At 35.9% G+C, this 23,996-nt stretch overlaps 1 protein-coding gene across 1 annotated transcript; it reads left to right on the forward strand.

Moving 5' to 3' along the window:
• The first annotated feature begins 6,245 nt into the window (after window positions 1–6,245).
• On the forward strand, window positions 6,246–21,202 carry LOC132309042 (ABSCISIC ACID-INSENSITIVE 5-like protein 1). The gene is made up of 4 exons (XM_059807395.1): window positions 6,246–7,187; window positions 15,925–15,996; window positions 16,104–16,133; window positions 21,122–21,202. Exons 1-4 carry the CDS (start codon window positions 6,288–6,290, stop codon window positions 21,200–21,202), a joined length of 1,083 nt encoding a protein of 360 aa, XP_059663378.1. The 5' UTR covers window positions 6,246–6,287.
• The last annotated feature ends 2,794 nt before the right edge of the window (window positions 21,203–23,996 follow it).

The following is a 23,996-nucleotide window of genomic DNA, read 5'->3' on the forward strand; positions in this document are numbered from 1 at the left end:
TTTTAACTTAATGAGAAAAATTATTTGATGTTTTGTGTTTAAAAAACATAAACAAAATTAAGAAGATCTTAGGGATTGAATTCACTACGAACTTAATACTATGGTCAATTGTTCAACCTTGGGATTTCAACACTTATGTATACTATGGAATTAAACTCAGTAACATTCATTTAATTCAGATTTAAAGAAAGATTTTTCATGAATTTCAGTTAATAATAACCTATCTTCGGTTGGCATGAATTATCTACCTGCCTATTTCTAACTAATATTGTAGTATAACACGTCTTCCCTAGGCATTCACGAAAAACGTTTGAACACCATTGCATGATCGCTATTTTTATTCTCCAAAAAGCTCTTAGCCGCCAATCTCTTACACTAAGAATATGTTGAATATAATTTAAGAATAATTAAATCTAAGAAAATGTATTAATTACTCAAAAATTACTCTACTTCATTAAAATCCCAATTGCTTAGAACATCTAAGTCAATTACACAAAATCATGCAATCAAAATACATAAACAATTAAAATCCCAAACTATAGAACAATCAAACTATAGTATTTGGATTTGGGTTACATCAATGCCCTAAGAGGAGATTTAGCTACTCATGACGACACAAGATATCATTTGTGTTGTTGTGGACTTCATCATCATATAATGCACTTCTCTTCTAAGGATCTTCACCTTCAATGCTTCTGAACAAAACTAGAAAACCCTAAAAGCAGCCACTAGATCTAAAATGAAGAAAACTAACAACGAGAGTGAACCAAAGAGCTTTTTTGTGGCCTTGTGCATCCTTATATAAAAGTAACTGACTTCTAACAAGGATTGGATGGGCTTTTGGTCTTCTAGGGTCATTTGGGCTCCTCTAGGACGAATTAGGACTTAATTAGAATTAATCCATCAATTTTAAAATCTGACTTAACAGGAAAGACTCGAGCAGAGAAGCTTCTGCTTGAGCTTTTTGGCTTGTGCTCGAGCATTTTGTCTTATACTCAAGTAGGAATTCTATACTTAGCCATTTTTCTTCCAATATTTTTCAAAGCACTTTTTCATCAACACTTAGAATATTTTGGGATATTTTCTTCATGGTGCTCAATCACCTTGCTTTGGTGCTCGAGCACTAAGAGTTCTACTCGAGCTTTCTGAGTTGTGCTCTAGCCTTTTCGTCTTTGCTCGAGCTCTTGCAACATAGATCTTTCATTTCATATTCCGAGGGAGTTTATGCTCGAGCCTTTTTGCAAAAGATCAAGCACCTTGAATCTCTGCTTGAGCAGAAAGATCTTTACTTGAGCCTTTTGGCCTTGGATGCTTTTCTTGCTTCAATTGATTTTGTACTCAAGCTAAGGAACTTATGCTCAAGCTTTGACATTTGAACTTCTCCAAAATCACCATTTTGACTCCAAGCTTGCTTCAGATGATCGGCGACAACTTTGTAAGCTTCAATATCAGTCTTTTCATCATAAAATCCCAGTGTTATCCATTTCTTTGGGAAATTACCTACAAAAGCAAAGTAAATTAAAATTAGTCTAAAACTGGATAGAAGTACTACTTAAGGTCTTAACATATGCATGTTCAGGGGCTCGAATATGCAATATTCAGTGTTCATCACACCCCCAAACTTACATATTGCTAGTCCCTTAGTAGTACAAAACTAAAAAGCCGCTTTCATAGGAATCATGGTTGCATTTAGCCTATACAACAAGCCTTTAAACCCCTAAGTTACCCTAGTAGACAAGTTGTAGTCTCATGAGGTTTCCAGTGATGGTACCCACAAACATCTCAAATCTGTGCCTTACTGCATAATAAGCTCATTCAAACCTGTTTTCATATCACAATGTCATAGCAATGCATCAACAGTCAAATACAACAAGTATAAAGAGCTATATTATTTAGGAAAAATTTCGAACCTCCCAGCAACTATAGTCTCTGCTTGTTAATCTAATCGCATATCAAATAATCCTGATCCCCAAAATCATTTTTAAAAGTGAATATATAGTTTTAAACATGTGGCTTACCATCCATGCTCATGTCTGTTCCATGCTATCCCTCAATTCACAAGTTAACTTTTCAAAATTTTTTAATAATTTTCACTGGTATACATTTATTACATTCATCATTCATTTTTTATCATTTTTTTTTTCGTTGACAGAATATTAATTGTGCAATGCTCGGGGTCTCTTAAGCTCTCTAGATCACTTGTATAATGAGTTTTCAGCAATGACTCCCAAACCAATTGGTTTTAGGGCATTAGGTGTCAAAACACCCCTAAGGACTTAATTACTTAAGCAACCTAGGCTATAGACCCATACTGATCGACCCTTCAACTTCTTTTTATTGTTTTTTTCATTTTTTTGCGTGAATCCTTAATACTTAATGAGGTAAGAGTCCCATTTACTCAGTGGAAAAACTCTTTTTCATATACATACCATTTTTTTATACCTCGGTTCTCAAAATTATCAAATTCACCTGTTCATCTCAGTTTAACACAAAATAGAACAAGATTTCAAGTTCATACCCCCACATAATGCATGTAAGTTTGAACATGTGCAAAGTGAAGTATTTTAGGAATCGAAATCATCTGACTGTAACTTTCCTGACAAAGTGGACCACAGGCCATCAACTGATATCAAAAAATTTTAAAAATTCCTAATGAACATGAATTCGGCATACAAGCCATTTTTAACCCATTTTAGATTGCTTATGAACATCATAACACAAAAACAGATCCAAACTTATGCTTAGTAGTTAATATTCATCTTCTTGTGTACAACACAATATCAACAAAATTTTAAAAAGGCGCACTGCCTTACCCCTAAACTTATGATGCACATTGTCATCAATGTGTGAAAACAAAGCTGAAGTTAGAAAGAGATTACCAAGATCAAGTAGCACCAGCAAAGATAAACAATTATAGCATAGAAGGGCAAAATAGAAAAATCACCCCCAAACTTGGTCTACAACACCTGGCAAAAGAATCAAACTCCACAGCACATATCAGAATATCAAGTATATGAAGTAAAACAAATAAATATCATCATACACAAGTAAAACTTTTTTTTCTTTTCAAAAACTAAACCTAATCTAAAAATAAAAGAAAAATAAACAAATAAACTAAAAACCTAGAAAACAAAATAAAATAAAAAGAAGAAAAAGAAAAAGAAAAAGAAAAAGAAAATAAAATAAATGAAACCGAACTCAAGTACAAACATACAAGTGCTAAATTTAACGTCGCTAGCTAAACGCAAATGCTAAGTTTGGCTTCGCTAGTTCGATGGTACACCACTCACTAGCCTGTATCCAATAACTCAACTACCTCTCTTATCTTAAAACTAGTCCTGTGGGCTTTTGTGGAATTTGAAGCAATGGAAACCGGTGCGGTTCCATTAGGACCTAAGACAGAGTACTCAAGCTTATCCGACCGTGGATTTGGCTCAAGTTTATGAGAAGACTTATGAGAAGGAGAACTCGGAAGCAAAAGAGGAAGTTCTCTAGCTGGATAGACAGTGACTGAGTCCTTATCAATTACATCAATAAGGAAACACTCATCTTGTTCTGAGGAATATGGAGTGGTATTGAAGATGTTTAATTTGACTTTCATGCTCCCGAAAAAAATATCCATAGCCCTAGTCCTACAGTTAATGTTGACATTCACTGTAGCCAAGAATGGACTACCAAGGATCACGGGAATACATCGATTGGGGTAGTGGACAGGCTTTGTATCTAGGACAAGAAAGTCAACCGGAAAATAGAACTTATCCACTTTGATGAGAACATCTTCAATGATCCAACGTGGTTGCTTCATAGATTGATCAACAAGTTGCAATACAACTGACATGGGTTTAAGCTCTCCCAAGCCTAGTTTTTCATACACCGAGTAAGGAAGAAGATTTACACTCACTCCATAGTGAGCGTCGGAATTGACCCCCTTATTTCCGACGCCTATAATTTGGAGTCACTAAAAGAGGGGGCGTCCGAAAAGGGTGGCGTCCCAATAGCTGCATTCTGTTTTAGTGAGAGGAAGTAATGATGAATAAGTTTTTCAATTAATTAAAGAAATTTGTATACAATAATAATAGCAGTTGTATTTATTTAATAATTAATACAATAAATGAAACATATATATATATTTTTTCTAGTTGGTACTCACACGTATGTGTTTCTTCTGACACTTGAATCCTTGACCTCCTTTTAGGAGGTAAGAGGCTGATAGTGTTAGGCCACTGATCCGTTGATAAAGAAAACATAATTAATGGTATTAAGAAAATTAATAGATAAGTAATGCAATGAGGTATTTTTTTCAGGCGTCTTCTACTATTGGGCCTTAAAAGGACCACCTGAATTGCATTAAACAGACACCAAGGTTGATCCTCCCCGAGAACGCGTGCATACAGACACATACCCCAAATAAAACGAGAGAACTGGAACTATTAACGTATGATCTCTCTGTAACAAATAAAAAATATAGTTGTATTATGTATGACCTCCCCCATACAAACGCATCCATCCTGATAAAAATATATATATATATAGTGAGAATTTAGAGATAAATTTGTGATTTGTGTGTGCCTAACAACAATACAAAGAAGTGATTGAAACCGTACTTAATTGGCAGAAAAGATGTGGCATTTGGCACTAACGTGTCAAACACTGGCTGAATTGTAGGGTCCACTGTCACCAACCATAAAGATGCCATGCAATATCTGTTACGGTCTCTACACAATTAGTCTCGACACTAGCTATGTTCCCCAATACACAACCTTTTGTTCGATCTGTTCTTGCCGCCTTCTCTCTCCTCGCTGCATTTCTCTATCTTTTCTGTTCTGTACAACTCTTCACAAGCCGATTGATTTGAACAGATTCAGGTAATTTCTAATTTTTTTTTTTTTCATTTTCGTCTTAAATTTTATAATTTCTATGATAAAATTAGTGCTAGTGATGGATTCCCCGTGCACATAATTTGTTATTTGATTCTTAGTATGAGATATTAAGAGTAATATTTGTGTCACCAATCCACCATGTCTTCTTCTTCTTCTTCTTCTTCTTCCCCCTTTTTTTTTTTTTTTTTGAATCCCACTTTTTTCTTTAATTTGGATTCTAATGAATTGTGACATGTTTATTTCTGTGTATGTGTGTAATTACGAGCATGGATGACCATATTCAGGTTTTGCATGTCTAATTTAAAATGATATAATTAAACTTATCCACTCAAAATAACCCACTGTTCTGTCTAATTTAATAGGAGAAAGTGAAATTAAGTTTTCAGCATGAATATGTTAGCACAGATTTTTTTATAGAAGGAAGTTGTGAAAAAAATATTATTTCGTTAGTTAAAGTTCTCTAAATATTATTTTCTATAATTATTATTTTAAGTATTACTTTTTATTTAAAAATAATAATAATAAGGTCAATTTTAACATTTCACAACCCATTTAACAAGTCAGTCACATGTTTAGAAGTAATTTGATAAGTTTTCTTAGTTGAATGGATTTTTCAATTCTACCAAGAGTTCTATGTATAATTTTAAAAATAAGTGGGAGGTTTTTTGATTTTAATCATTTATTATTAGTAATTAATTAAAAAGGTGAAAATTTCTAACAAAACATGAACAGACCCTTGGATAAAAACTAAACTTCTTTATTTATTACTCTATCATCATCCTTGATGTGATTGATCTTGTCTCTTGAATAATTTATTTTCGTTATCTTTTTTCTTCTTTTTTTTTTTTTTTTTTTTTGTATGCAATTTAATCTTGTTTTAACCATATATTGGGGTATGTTATGCAGGTGTTCTATTCATCGCTATAGTATCAAACATTAGTGTGCGAAAACATATAAAAATACCGAATTAGTGTTTCAGTTTTCGGCCATTACTCACGAAACATTCAAGTACTGTGTAAAACAAAATAATTTTTACCAAACACGTTTTTTTCACTGTTCAGTACTGCTGCAGTTGCCGACAAAAATAAAAACACCAAAAACAAATCATGTACCAAACACGCCCTAAAAAAGGTACTGTGGATGTCAGGTGGAAGAAGAGAGCTAGTTATCTTTTCAAGTTATCAATTATCTTCTAATGATTTTGAACATAAAATGAAAACTTAATTGTACAAATAGCAAAATATTTTGGAAATAGAAAGAAAACTACCTATAGCTCATGTTGACTTTAAGATAACATAAATGTCTTTGGTGATTACTAATTTATCTTTCCAATTCCTGCATGTAGAATTGAGCTTCTGAAAGGAACAAGATCGATTGAAGTAGATTTGGTACTTGGGTGAAGTATATATGGAGGTGTGTGTGTCCGAAAGTATGAGCTGTTCAAAGGTCAAAATAGAGGAAAAACCACAAGCACAACCACCAGAAGAAGCATTGCAGATTAACCACACAAATTCTTCATTAAACAAAAAAAACTCAATCTTCTCACTCACTCTAGATGAATTCCAATACAAGAGTGGAAAGAGCTTTGGGTCCATGAACATGGATGAATTCCTCAACAGTGTTTGGAATGCTGAGGGCGGAAACGTTCAAGCTGAAGCTGAAAATGTGGAAGACGCCACCACCGAAACTGAAGCTGCCACTTTAATTAGACAAAGCTCTTTTACCATCCCTACCCCACTTTGCAATAAAACCGTGGAAGAAGTCTGGTCGGAGATCACTAAAAATCAGTCCAACGCCATTGACAACGATGTTCATGAACTACAGCTGGCTCAACCCCAACAAACCTTTGGGGAGATGACTTTGGAAAATTTCTTAAAAAAGGCAGGGGTCATTCAAGAAGCATCTTCGTTGATATCTTCTGACCAACATAGAATGCTAGAAGTAGTACCTTTCAGAAATCTCTGTGGGAGTAGTTATCCAAGTGAAAGTATGTGTTTGGATGTGAACATTGCTGAGACAGGACCTGTGATGGGCTTTGAATTATCTAATGATCACTCAAATACAACTGGAAACAACTTGCTAGCTGATAATGCTGCTTCAATGTACCATATGTTCACACAAAGTGGTAGGTTTGTGGGAGAGTCCTTTGGTAATAATGCAAATGGGAAATGTGTTCGGGCATCCAACGTGGGTCGGCCTAAGGGCAGAAGGAGGTCAAGTGGTACCCTGGAGGTGGCTGTGGAGCGTAGACAACGCCGGATGATAAAGAACAGAGAGTCTGCAGCCCGATCTCGCGCCAGAAAACAGGTTAATTCGTTCATGTCTTTTTCATATATATATATGCCCAACCACCTCACATCACGCATACAACGTGACACAATTTGATTTTGTCAATTTGATTTTTTTATTTTTTTTTTGGTATTATGCAAGTCCATTTTAAACTTTATTTTCCCCTCTTTATTTTATTTTTCTTTATTTATTTTTTATGTAAGTTCTTAGTAGGATTTACTTGGTCCTTAATTATTATGGACCTATGGAGCAAAAATATGAAGTGCTGGGGAAATGGATATTTTCAAAAAATTAGAAGAAGGTTTTTCATCAAATGATTTTGATCTATCTCAAGGAGCTACTTTAATTCAAGAAAAAGATGATGATATATTCATTAAATTTAGAAAATTTACTTAGAAGCTTGAGTAAGCTTCAAAACCATATATCCACAAAGGGAATGTTCTCCCTTATGAAGATTACTTTAGATCATTCTTCCTCATTAGAACACCACCATCACCATGGTAGTTTTTCATTTAGGAATCACCTATATAACCTCTATGAAGACCTTGGAAGCATAACTTGTGGGAGCCTCCATTAGATGAGAACACAAATCCTAAATTCATAGAGAGAGAAATATTTATCTTCACACATTAATGATGTTTAAAAACTTACTAACAATATACATCATATATGTATTTATAGTCACATGGTGTGTCAAAGTAATTATCAATCTCTACAATTAAAGTGTTATTTCCAATTTATTGGGCCCCTGATATCAAGTTGGGCTATAAGTGAGAATCCTATTGGCTTACTATTTTCTCAGCTCAAATGAATTAATAATTGTTGATCCGGTCCATTATACTATGTACCCAATTCAATTAATTCATAAATTAATTTCTACTCTACTAAAAGAAATTAATTGACCTCCAATCAAATAGTAAATAACCACTAAGTCAATGTTGCACTTTGACCCCTCTATGCATAAATAGCTATCGAATAATTGTAGCCATCAATCCGACCGCACAATTAATATATTTATTTTGGTTCCTTAATTATTTCTCTGCTTGATCACAGTAAAACATTTGTTTGACAAAAATAATAATTTAATAAATAAATACATAAAAAATCATTTTGTTTAAAACACACGAAGGCCTTTAAATTTACTTTATAATCAACTATAATCAATAAAAAGTAAATGCAACTAGCAGTGATGCAAATATTGAGAATATAACCATTTAACTATCAATTATATAATTACCCAAATTGCCGGTCATTGGATCTTGAAGATTCCGCCGAACAAATCAAAGTAATTACTAATTAATAAAAGAATATATATCTCTCATGCTTGAGAGTCAAATGTCATAACGATGATATAGAGCAATATCATAAAACAGCTCTCGCAATATATCTCAACCTATAGCGGATCCGGTTCAAGTCTTAATTAATTAAGAGTCCATCCTTAATTATCGACTACGAACTATTTATGATCGCTATTTATATTCTTGTATTAATCATCATCATATACATCTATATATCTTTTGCAACAAAGTTGACATATTCAATTCTGTCATCAATTGAAAACATAATACATTAGAATTCACCAATTTTTTGATACATAAATGTCATTTTAGATAAGGAAAAATGTCTGTACAATCCAAATAAGAATTTGCTATGCTAGGGCATACACATCCCAACGATCTCCCACTTGCCCTCATAGCCAATTCGAATTGCATCTAACTCCAATGTTATCCAAGTGATGATCAAAACAATTAATTGACGACGCCTTTGTGAATGGATCAACAAGGTAGTGTGCTAATGTAATATTGACTATAAGTACATTTCCTTGATGGACAATATTATGTAAAGCATGATACTTCCTCTCATTGTACTTTGCTCGTCTATGGAACTTAGGGTCCTTAGTTTGGGCTATTTCTGCACTATTGTCGCATTTAGCTTGATAGGCAGGCAAGTATGCTCCAAAACCTTTAATTCAGTGAGATCAAATATGAAAGCTTCCATTGCTGCATATAAGGATGCAATATACTCCACCTTTATGGTTGAGTCAGCAGTTGAAATCTGCTTAACCTCTACCAACTTATTTCCCTTCCATTAAGTGAACATACATACTCAAATATGGACCTCCTGGTGTCTATATCTGATTAAAAATTAGAGTCTACATATCTGACTAGGACTAGATCATCACCTCCATAAATAAGCATGAGATACGAAGTTCTCCTAAAGTACTTCATGATATTCTTCACAACTGTCTAGTGATCAAGTCCAGGATTGGACTGATACCTATTAACTATAGGATGCTTGAGATAAGCCAATTTTCTTTTTAACCCGATCTCGCAAAAGCTTGATTCCCAGAAAATAGCTTACTTCTCCAAGATCCATTATATCAAATTGGTTGAACTTCCACCTCCTAATCAATAACAAAACTTCCACTTCATTACCAATGAGCAGGATGTCATCAGCATATAGAGTGAGAAAGTCAATGACATTACCCTGTGCATACATGGTTCATTCATGTTTTGTTCGAAGTCAATAGTTTGACTACTTAATCAAAACTAATGTTCCAACTGTGTAAAGCTTTCCTAAGTTCATAAATGAAACTTTGTAACTTCCACATATGATTATCTCAGCCTTTCACTACGAAATCGTTTGATACCCTCTTGTAGATTCACTTGCCACCAATAGGTTTTACTCTACTAGGAAATTCTATAAGATTCCAGACTTTGTTAAAGTTCATAGATTCCAACTCTGATTTTATAGTAACTTACCAAAAACGATCTATATCCATATTAGTTCACGCTTCTGTGTACCTTACTGGGTTCGACTCATATTTACCACGGACATTCATAAAGGTCTCACCTAAAAAACATGACTATTTTGGATTGGATTAGAATTTTCCCACTATAACAATGTACTGTTGGACCAAGAGGGGGGTGAATTGGTTAATTTTAAATCCTTCTTCTTCATAGCAAGATCAATGATGATAAACAAATACAATGAACACAAGGTATACAAGGAAAACCCTCTGAATAAGGAAAAATCTTGGTTTTTGGCCTAAGCTAATATAAGCTCCATTAGTTGTATGCAAGTAGTTACACACTCAGTTGTCTTACACTCTACACACACCCTTGTACAAGTTAAAACATTAACTTTCATAGCCTCTACACATACATTAGGTTAACACAATGCTCACAAGTACTCCGCCTGTTTTAAGAATTGCTTAAACCTTACAAATTCTCACAGCTCACCAAATACATATAAAAGAATGAATATCAATAATATTCAAGCATACACAAAAGATAAGAGCGATGCAGCTCAAAACAATAATATGTAGCTTCAAGAACCCCTTCTGCTGAAACTAGGGTTTGAGGGGTAGAATTGGAAATTCGTGTACCCAAAAATTCCGTCTCAACCTTGACTTAGCACCACAACAACCTCAAGCTCAAAGTGAACCTTCAAACCAACCCTTACACCAGCAAAACTTGACAATAAATGGACTCTATGATGAACACAGCAACAAGGATCAAATCGGTGACATTTCACAGCTGTTCAATGTGTCACACACCCGAGCTTCAAGTAGAAAGACCAAAATTCCCTTGTAACAACCACTTGTTATTCTCAGCCTTAATCTGTTGCTGAGATTGTATAATTCATAATACAGGCTAAATCACAGTTGTTTAATGCAATACAGTTATCTGACCAAATGTAAAAACATATAATACAACTGTAAAACGACCATAGTATCCCTAAAAATCCCTGTAGATAAATTTCATATACTAAACCTCAGTTAACATAGAAAACTGGCTTAACAGGCTGAATAGCTTCAATGTACTATCTTAAACTATTATGAAATTGTGTCACAATATGGTAATAGACTATACTACCCCTCAGAAATGATATAAGCCACTGTGCACAACAATGGTGAAGATATAAGCCCTTGACAGCTCTGTAACACTAGGTTTCTACATCAAACAAGAAAACACCAATTGGTACTCACTAGGACCAACAATCTCCCCCTTTTGCCTTTAATTACAAAACCTCACAATGAATTACGAACTAAAAAGTGAAGATTCAGTAACACAAGTATATGAATACCACAGTCACAGACAGATAAATGTAAGCACCAAACCTTACTTAAGTATAAAAACTATCTTTATTTCAGTCATTTTCTCCCCCTTTTTGACATTGAAGGTCAAAAGGTGATAAACTAACTATTTTAAGCTCAAGAGGGTGGTGGAATAACCCTGAAAATGTCTCTAAGGACTGTAAATCTCTGAGGAAGAAGATGTTTGGTCATATTATCTGCAACTTGATCTTCAATGGCCAAATAAGTGATATCAATGAGACCTTTTTGAACTTTGTCTCTGAGAAAATGATACTTGATGTCAATGAGCTTGTTCTTTCAAAGGAGAGTTGGATTCTTACTGATAGCAATGGCACTTTGGTTGTCACAACACAGCTTGGGAGGACCTGAGAATTGAAGACTAAGGTCTGTAATTGTTACCTTCATCCAAAGTAGCTGAGAACCCGCTTGAGAAGCAAAAAAGTACTCAACTTTAGAGGAAGAAAGGGGCATTATATCTTGATTTTTGCTCAGCCAACAAACTATATTGGAGCCAATGAGATAACAACACATGAGGGCATCTATGCACACAATTACCCATCTGCGCGAACACATGGAATGATCTGTGCACACAGATGCCCATCTGTGTGCACACTTTAGAGGATCTGTGCGCTCATAGATGATAGATCTAGCCAAAATCACTCATTGCTAAGGCCATCTAAATGTTAAGATAGGAGCATTTGACCGATCAGATGGTTCCCAATGTCTAGGCGATTACATAGATCACATTTCTAACCCATTCCAATGCAATTCGAAGGCAACTAACATGAAATTAAACCACATAAACATCATTTAAACATACAACCATTACATTAAACAATCAAAATAACATCCTTCATTCATCATTGACCATCAAATCTCCATTTAAACATTCATACTTCCTTGAAATGATAAAATGATATCCAAAAGAATATGATTACATATCAAGGCCTTCATAGCCACGAATACAACGACTTCTCTTAAAACCAACAAAAGACTAAGGTCATTACATGTTATTAAATACTCAAAAGAATTCTTTTAAAAAAAGATAACAAAATAATCGTCAAGTTACAACTAAGCTTGAGAGGGTGCTTCATCTACGACATCCTTGCCATATACTGAAAATGTTAAATATAGTGTGAGCACGACGGGTCAATAGAGATTACCTAAAATACATCTCTTATAATCCAGCGAATCACACCTAAAGCATAGTGTAAAAGGGAAAGTAATCATATAATGGGGAATTATATCAAATATCATAATCCAATTTCCATGCCTTTCAAATAATGAAATGGAATGCCATGAAATGCACTCTCCCCATTTCCAAAACCATTTTCATCATAACACAACCCACACCAAAAATTTTAACACAACCCGGCCTTAGGCATCTCCTAGGCATCACGAAAGGAATTGACTAACTATCCTTGACCTAGGGCATCTCCTTAGCGTCATTTGGGGCCTAGGTAGTTCAAATACACACATCCAAACCGTCTCATACCCCCTTCTAGATTGGTTAACCTTGGACCACATGACAACTCTATAGCGCCCGTTTTACAAAACTATTTTCAAAACCTTTCAAAGCTTTCAAAATTGACTTTTTACAAAACTGTTGGAAACCATTTTAAGTATCATTTCTAACCCATTACCAAACCCATGTCCATGAAATGCATGCCATACATCAATCATCAACATTTCTCAAGAAATAAACACATATCATCATAGCATGCTTTTTTCCAAATAAAACATATTATCGCTTATACATATGGCATGAATTATGTGAAGCAATTACCATCTCAAGAAATTCAACAAGTAAAGAACAACACCTTCCACATAATCCTGCCTTTCAACAAATACACATAGTAGATAACTCACAAAGATTAAAGACCTTGTAGTTTAGACTTCCCTACCTCAAAAGATGAAATCTAGCTTAAGATCCAAACTCAAAATCCACCAAAATAATGCAAGAATGGTGTTAAAATGTAGCCCTTGCCAAGCTCTAAACTTTCTCTAACTATGGCTTCTCACAATTCTCACTCATGGAGGCAAGATCTATAGAGAAAGTGAGAAAAAGAAAAAGAAAAGAAAATGAGGGAAAGAGAGAGTGACAAGATAGAGATGAGATTGATGAGATGATAGTAGTTGGAAAAGTGAATCCAAGGCTTATTCATAGCCTTTTAAAACATGTGGCCCAAATTAAGTCTTCCATTTGACTTGGCTAAAAACCAAACTAGCCCTCCTTCATTAAACAAATTACCAACACATGCCACCTAAATATCTTCCTCCACTAACCCACATATAAACATACACCTATGCATATATATATATATATATATATATATATATATATATATATAACACCAATGCCCCAACAATTAAATAAACATATGCAATAAAAATATATTAGGTCCCACATGGTGCGTAAAATGATGCACAGAAAAATAAAATAAATAATGAAAAATCTAAAAAAATCTGGGACATTACACAAACTGGGCGGCAGCAATATTAGGTGGAGACATTCAAGTCCATTAGATGCTAGAATATTAGTCGCAACCTCAAGTACCCCAGGGATAGCCAAATGGCTAACTAGCTACAAAGTTGGCCCGATCACTATTAGCCATCAACAACAAACTAGACACTAGTGGCAAATCGGGTACAACCAACCGCTGGGCAAACCAATTAGTCAATGTTGGTCGATAAGGGTTAGCTGGCTAATATTTTTAATCAAGAATATTGTCATGGCCTTAGAAGGGTAGGCTAAATAGTGCATAGAAACCCTATCTAGAGGCAATCAATATGATATATTTTCTTCGAGGATATAAGGTCCTTAACTTGTTACTTTCAGTGGCGTGGCAAAGGATTCCAATCAACATTAGAGCACATCTTCCCCTTCACAGTTCAATGCGGTGAGGCTAGTGCTAGTCCTTGGTTGAAAATAAGGCTTTTCCTGAAATCCCTAATGGGGCTAGCTTTCTTATTGTATACTCATCTACCGCTAAATTTTTTCCTTACTTGGCAGCAGATGGAAGATATATCTCACACAGAGTTTTGTCTTAGCAAACCAAAACCAACCATAGGTGCTACTCAACCATCTATAGTATCTGCCAAAAAGGAAGTAACTAATACTAGAAAAAAAGGCATTCAATGATGCACAATGAAGTACCTAATAAGCAGTCGAAAGTCATGCTGGTCGACAGTGATCTTTTTCCAAGTATGGCTGGCAATAATATGATCAGCTTTGTTCCCAGAAAGAAGGTTGATATTGGTAATGAAAATAGCAGCACAAGTTTTCTGAGAGTACACCATCAGTCATATCAGATGTTAAGATGATGTAGGAATTGGAAGAGCAACTGGGAGAAGCTTAACTCGCTCTCATTCAACATGCTTGTTGCCCTAAGTGGAAGGGTACTAAAAAAAAAAAAAAATGATAAAGTCAAAACTTGGTCTACCAGAAGAAGTGTTCTCAAGAGGTTCACTTCTTAACAAGGGCAGAGAATTCCAGGATCAATTCGGCTAGAGTTCCAGGATGCTTGGCCGAGTGTGATATATAATTTTTAGCTAGAATAATTATTGGCTGAAAGAATTCATTTAGCTCCTCATTCTCGACCTAATTTTATAAAAATAAAGAGGAGATGGCAACGGAAAAGGTTGTGATAGTGACAAAATCGCAAAGGAAAGTAAATTGGCTATATTTAGTGCAAAGTTTTATATTGCCAATGTAATGCTACACGATAAGAATTTTGTACTGATAATAGTTATAGGCATAAATAAATGGGGAGACCAGCGTTGGCCACTATGAAAAGAAGTTTGGTTGATGCTAAATTCAAAGACTTACACAAGAATTTATCTTGACTGAGGATTGAACTTCGTTGGCCAATTGCTGATCAAGAAACCCCCATTAAAGAAAAAATGAGGAAGCAGGCCTTTATAGCTTGTGTAAAGCTGAAAGCTTACTTAACCGAGAGTTAATCAGCTAGCTAAAGTTATTTTTGAAGATGGAGATCCAAAAACTTGGTATGAGTTATCATTATAATTTTTATGGGCATACAAGAATTCAAGAAGATCAAGTACTGGAGTAACTCTATATTGGCATAATGTCGTTCTTTTAATAGAGATGGAAGTCATATCGGCCAATATGACATTACATAATAATTGAATTTTGGCTTGTCATGATCGTGCCTTGCTAGCAGAGTTGGAAAATATAGGAGGTGAAGTCCTCATGGGTTTGTAGATGACCGATACCTTGAAAGGGTACAAGCCAACAATTTTATTTCAATATAATGTCTTTCCTTATTTGCCATTTCTATTCCTATAAATTTATGTTTCTTATTTTTTAATTTAATCATTGTTCTTTCCAATTAAACTTTCCTATTTTATAGCATTTCTCTTTAAAAAGTCTTCTTTATGGAGAAAACTTCAACCAAGAAAAGAGTTGGTAATCCATCTCTTTGCAATCGTCTGATTAGTTAATATGTCAAAAGGGATATTACATTCGACAATCCTTTCTTAAGCCAATTTCACAGACTTTGACACATCTGCATCAATCACACACTAATTGGCTAGTGTTGCTAATTTAGTAGCCGATTTGTGTTTCGTAGATTGCTTTGGTCCACAATATTTTAGTGTAACCTTGACATGCAAATCACAATTTTTATTTGGCAGGCATATACTGCAGAATTGGAGTTAGAGTTAAACCTACTAAGGGAAGACAATGCGAGACTAAAGCAAATTCTGGTAAAGCAAGATATTGTTTTGATTTCAATTATACCTTCATTAGCTAGAATCATCATTTAATGTATAAACTCACAAAAATCTTTCTTCGTAATTTTGATCTGAAATAGGTTGAAGCTCAAATGAAACGAAGGCAAGAGGTAAGAATTTAATTCAATCTCGCAAGACATTTTTGTAAATTAATAAGTTATTTTCCTTAAAAAAGAAATGATATATGACTTACCTATTTAAATAATTTTTTATTTCTATATATGTTATTAAAATTTACCATATATATTCATTGTAATATTTTATTCTTGTTTGGGACATATATCAGGTTATGAAAGGGAAAAACTCAGCGAAGGCTCAAAGGGTAGCAGAAAGGTTTAAAACAATAAGGCGAACCTCAAGCTTGGCGTGGTAAACTCAAATGGACTAAATAGGACAAGACTTCTTTGGTTTGTACTCATACCGAAAGTGTATCCCAAAACGAATAAACTTCATCTTTATGCATGCAAAAAACATGGATCTCTTGACCTTTTATATCACCTTTATTAATATTCTAATTAATAAATGTGATAGCCTATATGCTTTGTTCTTCTCAAATTTTCTACTTTTGGCGTGTCCTGTATCTTATTGTTTGTGTCAATCAATGTTATCAAATGGAACAAGATGCAATTTCAAGGCAAAATATCGTTTTTGTAATTTAAAAGAATAGAAAGGACAATAGCGCATTGATCCATGCCTATCTCCTGAAATTCCTGGGACGGCACATGGATCCTTGCGTTCTCTCTTGAAATTCACGGGATCCAAAAAATAGGCCAAATCTAGCCCTCCATCTTGGCTTGCTCCCCCCCCCCCCCCCCCTCCCCCCCCCCCCTCGTTTTTGTAATTTAAAGAAAGGACAATAGCGCATTGATCCATACCTATCTCCTGAAATTCCTGGGACGGCACATGGATCCTTGCGTTCTCTCTTGAAATTCACGGGATCCAAAAAATAGGCCACATTAGTTTATGACACTTCATGCATTTACTTTATTTTATTTTATTGTCAATGCATATAGTTTAATTGTGTAGCAAAACATGTTAATTTATTTTCATTTCTTGGGGGTATAATTGCATTATTTCTTTGGGGGATATTTTCATTTTTGGGGTTATTTGTGGGATTATCTTTTTGAAATATTTTGGTTTAGGGACCTTTTTGTAATTATTTTTGTGAGATATTTAGAAGAGGGACTTTTTTATAATTTTTGAAAAGTGTGACAAGTGTCACTCTTTCATTGGACCAAGTGTTGATTTTTGGTTGGAGATATTTGGAAGGTTTGTATGATGACAAGTGTAAGGTGGATTTAATGTTTGGTGTGGATGCTTTTAGTGGTGACAAGTGGAGGGTTGTGATTTAAGTGTGTGTGTGGAAGGCAGTACTAGTGTAGTTAAAGTGATATTATATCACTTTGTTAGTAGAGAAACTAGAGACTTTGCTTCATCTTTTTCATCCTCTCACCTAAGCCACCATTAAACCCTAACCCTAGATCTTGATTTCAACCATCTTCCACACATCTTTTGGCCTATCTTTTGGAAGACAAAAGCTCCCTTGCACCATTGTCTTCAACACCTTTCTCTTGGATTTCATTTTACATACATTTCCTTTACATTCTAGGGAGTCTCATCTCTAGTGGGTAGGGGTGTATTATGTTTATGATCTTAGTGTTTCCTTTGTGTTTTGATGCTTAATATATATTGTATACATGTTGTATGAGTTGTAGGATTGCATATAGATGAGGGTTGTATGTATGTTGACTTAAGCTTTCATATTAGTCAAGGCATAGTATGATATCTCTTGTAAAGCTTGTTATTGTATTTGGTAGAGGATTAATTATTAGTAATTTCATTTGGTTGTAATTGTGGAGTTCTTATATGATTCTTGCCAATTAAATTGTTATAAGCTTGTATAATATTGTATTGTAATTTAATTAAATGCTTAAGGTTTACTATGTTATCATGAATTGATTTCTTCTTATTGACATCATTATACTAGTGTAGTTTCATTCGCATTGTGGACTTGTCATTGTAATGTCATAGTAATCTTGAAGACTTAGAGCATGCATGGAGTGTGTCGTTCCAACCTTGATTGTGCATAGAAAGTGATTAAGTGAATTGTATACTTATGTCTACATTGTGATATTATTTGTTGATTTTGGATACTTGGGGCATTGATTTCGTGACATGGCTTGAGTATGGCTTTAGTACGAGAGGTATGAGTTCTCCCCAACATAGTGGCCACTTGGGTAGTTATCGGCAGGCTAGTAACCCAAAATAGCTATTTTCGTCTTGGTTCAAAATCGAACGTGATGTCCAAGATATTCATATTGTTTGATTTCGCATTTTATTTCCAAGTTGACAATACTATGTAATTGTAACTTGTTGTTTTGCATTGGATGTTCCTATATTATTTAAATACATTACTTATTATGGATTATGTTTATAATGCTTCATAGTTAGTTTTAGGATGATTCTTTAGCTTTACCTTGAAACTATACGTTAGGAGGCGTGATTCACATGTATCTATCTATTTTATGCTTGCAAAACCTTTGAAACCTTAGGTTATACGCATATGCATTTCCTACGGAGTAATTCAAATTACTCACCCTAGTTGATTATTATTTTTCAAGCAAGGAGGTATTTTTCTTGGATGCACATATCCTTAGCTCGGACTTATGTTTATGTTTTGAACATCTTTTGTATAATATTCACATGCAAGTGTTAGCATGTTGCATATATTTTTCACGGTTGCCAATGTGTAATATATTTAGAAGCTTGCTTAGCTTCCTTTTGTATGTGTAATTTCCACCCACGCACTTTCTTTTGTGTAAACTTGACATGTATGTAATGAGGCCATGGGCCAAGTAATTTTAATGTATGCAAATTAGGACACTTTGTATCAAGTACTCATTTTTTGGCATTTCATGCACTTGGGGGCATTTTTGACTTTTCACATGCCTGATTGTTTTTGGGTTTGATCTTAGGGGACGAAAGGATCACATTTGAGTAGGAGGGGGGGTTACTTCACAAATTTTTTCCAAAAAGTCACATCTTCCTAAAGATTTTCAAAAATTAAAATTTTTTTAGGTTTCAGGTGATCATTCGCAGGTGAGTGCAATCGATTGCAAGTGGGTGCAATCGATCGTACCTGGGGTTATCTTGGCAGTTTCATCTTCGTACACTCTACAATCAATCGCACCCTTAGTGTGATCGATCACACCTGGGGTCTTCTTGGAAGTACCATCATTTGTGTAATCTTACGATCGATCGCACCTGGGCACAAAGTACCTTCTTTGCAGCTTTTTAACTAAACTTTGAAACTTCATATCTCACTCATTCTGACTCTAAATTAGGTGATTCTCGAGCCTAAGTTTATTAATTTTTTGTTGGCTATCTAATGGTATGCACTTAGCATCCAATTTTGTTCTAAAATGACCATTTTACCCTTAATTCTATAGTTAGTCTATTTTAACCTTAATTTTCGCATTCTTTTCCTATTTGAGTCTCGTGACTTCTTAGAAGGTCACTTTGTCATCTTAGAGGTGGTTTCCATCTCTAGTGACTTCTTTTCTTTTCTTGCTTCTATGTTTCGGAGGGTTAGTTTTTGGGTTACTCGCTGACGCTCCGGGTTATGTAAATTCGGGCCGTCACAAGTGGTATCAAAGTATCTAGGTTTGAATACCTTAGAACGATGGGTTTTGGGTTTATTTCATGCTTCTTATTGACATGTTTTGATGTGTTCACATGTTTACATGCTTATATGACTAATAACTTAGAAGCATTCCTTAATTACCGTAGCATGATCTATATGTTTGTTTACATTATCATGCCTTATGTTTCATGCCTTCATTGAGTAAGTTGCATGTGGCGATGGTGACTTACGTTTATGCTAACCTGGTTCTTCATGCTTATAGCATTATGGTTATGACACGTGGAGAGTCTTCACGTCATGCTAGAGGTAAACATGTTGATGACATCGAGCTTACTAGGGGCTTTCTAAGGAGGGCCATAGCTTAAGCTCGAAGTGTGGATACTGATCTACCACAGGCACATGTGGATGAGGAGCAGATTGCATAAGAAGTGACTTAAGGGATTACTGAATCTCTTCAAGAGTTGATTTGCAGGCAGGTTGTGGGGATATAGATTCCAGCAGTAGCACCAGTAGTCAATGAGGCTTCGGAGTATTTTAGGGGACTTCGGGATGGCTTACAGCTTGACGTCAGGCCACGTTCTCCATTTCTAGGCCTAAGGACTTACAAGGAGATAGTTCAAAGGACTATGCTCATTGAGCCAGATATTAGGGAGGCATTGCGGATCAAGGAGTCTAAGAAGTGACGTGTGGATGAGGCTTCATTTTCAGGGAAGCAAGCAAAGAAGGCTAGAGTTGGGAGCATTACTTACTCACAGAGACCATTACAGCAGACTCGTCCTACGACCATAGTTCCCTTGACTGTGGGGTCCACTCATGAGATAGTATGTCACCACTGCCATCAGCTATGGCACATCAGGCCTCATTGCCCACAGTTCCCTTGACTGCGAGGTCCACTCGTGAGATACTATGTCACCACTGCCATCAGCTCATTGCCCACAACTTTAGGCTTAAACCATTCAGCCGACTGTTACTGCTAAGAGGGGACATAGTCTTTGCAACTATTGTCATCGGCCAGGCTACTTCAAGAAAGGGTGCCCAAAGTTGTTGAATATGTCACATAGTGGCACGGGTTCTCAGGCAGCGCTGGCACAGTCCAGAGTGGTACAGTCCGGGTTTGGAGTTCCGTTAACACCACGTCCAGTTGTTTCAGTTCACGTCTTACGCTCTACTTAGGGCTCTATCCTTAGTTCTTCCATATAGCAGGCTAGTGGACGGCAAGGATTGGGAGCTCAAGGAAGAGTTGTCGTTTCTCTCCCATAGGTAGATGTTTCTACTGGGACTTCAGTTGCTCGAGGTACCTTTCTTCTGTTCATTTTTTAGAGTTTTGTTTTATGCAGGTACATCTCATTCTTTTATTACATCATCATTTGTACATTCATTAGGTTTAGAGGTTTCCTTTCTGGATAGTTTCCTTTGTGTTGACTCACTAATTGGAAGTCCTATTTCTTTGGACAGGATTTATCGGGGCTGTGCTATTCAGATAACTGGGCAGACTTTGGAGTTCGATTTTATCCTTCTCGACATGATGGGCTTTGACGTCATTCTCAAGATGGACTGGTTGTCTTTTTTTTTTGGGCCATGATCGATTGCTTCCGTGAGAAGGTGTCTGTTTTCACTCCCAAGGGAAATTGTTTTCATTTTGTGAGAGATCGGAGTGATCCTCACCCTATGATTGTTTTTAGTATCGGTGACTGGAGTCATCACAAGTCTTACTTGGCTAGTTTGCTAGTCGATGAAGACAGGAGTTTGGGTCGTGTTCTTTTGGCAGTTGTTGAGGAGTTTCTTGATGTCTTTCTGGAGGAGTTGACGAAGTTACCTCCTATTCGGGAAGTGGTGTTTACCATTGATGTCATACCCGATACAGCGTTCATCTCTATGGCACCGTACCGTATGGCACCTGTAGAGTTGGATGAGTTAAAGGGACAATTTGATGATTTGAAAGCTAAGGGCTTTATTCGTCCTAGTGCTTCACCGTGGGGAGCACCGGTTCTTTTTGCGAAGAATAAGGATGGGTCATTAAGACTTTTCATTGATTGTTGCAAATTGGATCACGCTATGATCAAGAACAGGTATCCATTACCTAAGATTGATTACTTGTTTGATTAGTTAAAGGGAGCGATATGTTTTTTGAATATCGACTTGAGGTCGCGGTACTATCAGTTGAGGGTTAAGGATGAGGACATATCCAAGACTGCTTTTCGTACACGGTATGACCATTATGAGTTCCCCGTGATGCCATTTGGTTTGACCAATGCTCCAACAACTTTTATGGACTTGATGAACAGTGTATTTGATGCCTGTCTTGACAAGTTTATGGTAGTGTTTGTTGATAACATTCTCGTGTACTCATCTTCGAGAGAAAAACATGAGTATCACTTGAGAACGGTTTTACAGATCCTTAGGGATAACCGGTTATATGTTAAGTACGAAAAGTGCGAGTTTTGGCTACCTGAAATGAATTCCTTAGTCAGATTGTATCAGGAGGTGGTGTTTCAGTTTATCCGTCAAAGATTGAGTCTGCGATGGATTGGGACTTCCAAAGAGTGTGTTCCAGATTTGGAGTTTTCTTGGCCTAACCGGCTATTACTGGAGATTTGTTAGGGATTTCTTTCGTTTAGCAACACCTATGACTAGACTTACTCGCAAGGGAGTCATGTTCATATAGAATGAGGCTTATGACTTAGCTTTTCAGGAGTTAAAGGTCAGATCGACATCGACTCCAGTTTTGATCATACCTGAATGTGGTCTAGGTCATGTGATCTTTTGTGATGTTTTACGAGAAGGTTTGGGTTGCGTTCTGATGTAAACAGAACGGGTAGTTACTTATGGGTCTAGACAGTTGAAGACTCACGAGTTGAATTATCCGACGCATAATTTAGAGTTGGCAGCAGTGATATTTACACTGAATGGATGGAGACATTGCTTGTACTGGGGAGAAGTTTGAGGTTTTCTTCGATCACAAGAGTCTCAAGTATCTCTTTTCATAGAAGGACTTGAACTTGAGGCAACGCGGATGGGTGGAGTTTATGGAGGACTATGACTTTGAGTTGCAGTATCACCCGGGGAAGGCCAACATTGTAGCCGATGCCTTGAGTAGGAAGTCATGGGGGACTCTGGCTAGAATTTCCATTCATATATGGAAGATGCTAGAGGTGCTTGCTGATCTTGGATTACAGTTCTGTGAGGATGATTCACCGGCTATTTTGTTTAGCCTTGTGGCTCAACTAGCTTTTATTAGCAGGGTTATTGAGGCACAACAGAAGGATGGCAAGATGGAGTCCATTCGCACATAGATTTTAAGTGGTGAGAATGTAGAGGGTTGGACCTTGCATTTAGACAGTGGTCTCAAGTACAGGGGGATTATGATGAAAGAAATGCTAGTTATGCCTTTATATGTGAAAATCCATGTTATAATATGATGGTTATAGTACAAAGTGCTAAATTTCTCAATATATTTGCCTGCCATAATGGAAATGTTATGTATGCTATTGTGAATCAAACATGATATGTTTTCGATTGTATGGTCGCATGTGTAGTTGAATGGATAAATGAATGCAAGAGAAATTAGTAATTGTACATTGAGTATATAATGTTGCACCTTTCATTCATGGCATGAGCATGGTAGAAAGGTTGGGTTGAGATGTCAATGAATCAAAATTTCAAGAGGTTTGTGAAAATATTTTTAGAAACGAATCGGATATCGCATGTCCGGGGCTAATTCGATCTAGAGGGATCACGTGCCAGATTTGGAATTGTAATATTGTATTAACTAGGCCCCAAACGGACGTTGGATTTGAGACCAATGATAGTTAATCAATCTCGCCTCGGTAAAGTCGGTAAGCGATTTTCAATGTGAGTTGTGTTGGCTTGGAATTGAAGTCGGGATGGCATTGCATTTCATGACATTATAGCATGTATATACATTGATCTTGTCGTATATAAAATGTCACAAGTCTTGAGCCTTGGTTGAAAATCTATGAGCTTCCTAACGCATGACCCCTACTTCATTATTTTTTTCATTCTTTTGTTGTCGATTCAAGGGAGTTCAAAGTTAATGTTTTAAGCATTTTTTACTGAGCCGTAGTGCCCACCTCTTCACTTTAACATTTTTCAAGGCATGGCAAAGAAGTAATTGACGACGCACCTTCCCAAGAGTAGATGTAGCTAAAGGACTCTATTTTGGCATTTTTTGTATCAATGCTTACTTGACTACACTTATTTTTGTAAAGGAACCGTTAATGTTAGTTTCATGTAATGACATTGTGATTATAGCCACAAAGGCCTTAGCTGTGTTACCTTATTCTTTAGGACTATTTGGTACATTTTGGGT

This window comes from Cornus florida, unplaced genomic scaffold (genome assembly GCF_030987335.1).
Source record: "Cornus florida cultivar Cherokee Brave unplaced genomic scaffold, ASM3098733v1 CherokeeBrave_3.0.0_Hap2_Chr05, whole genome shotgun sequence".
Taxonomy (NCBI): domain Eukaryota; kingdom Viridiplantae; phylum Streptophyta; class Magnoliopsida; order Cornales; family Cornaceae; genus Cornus; species Cornus florida.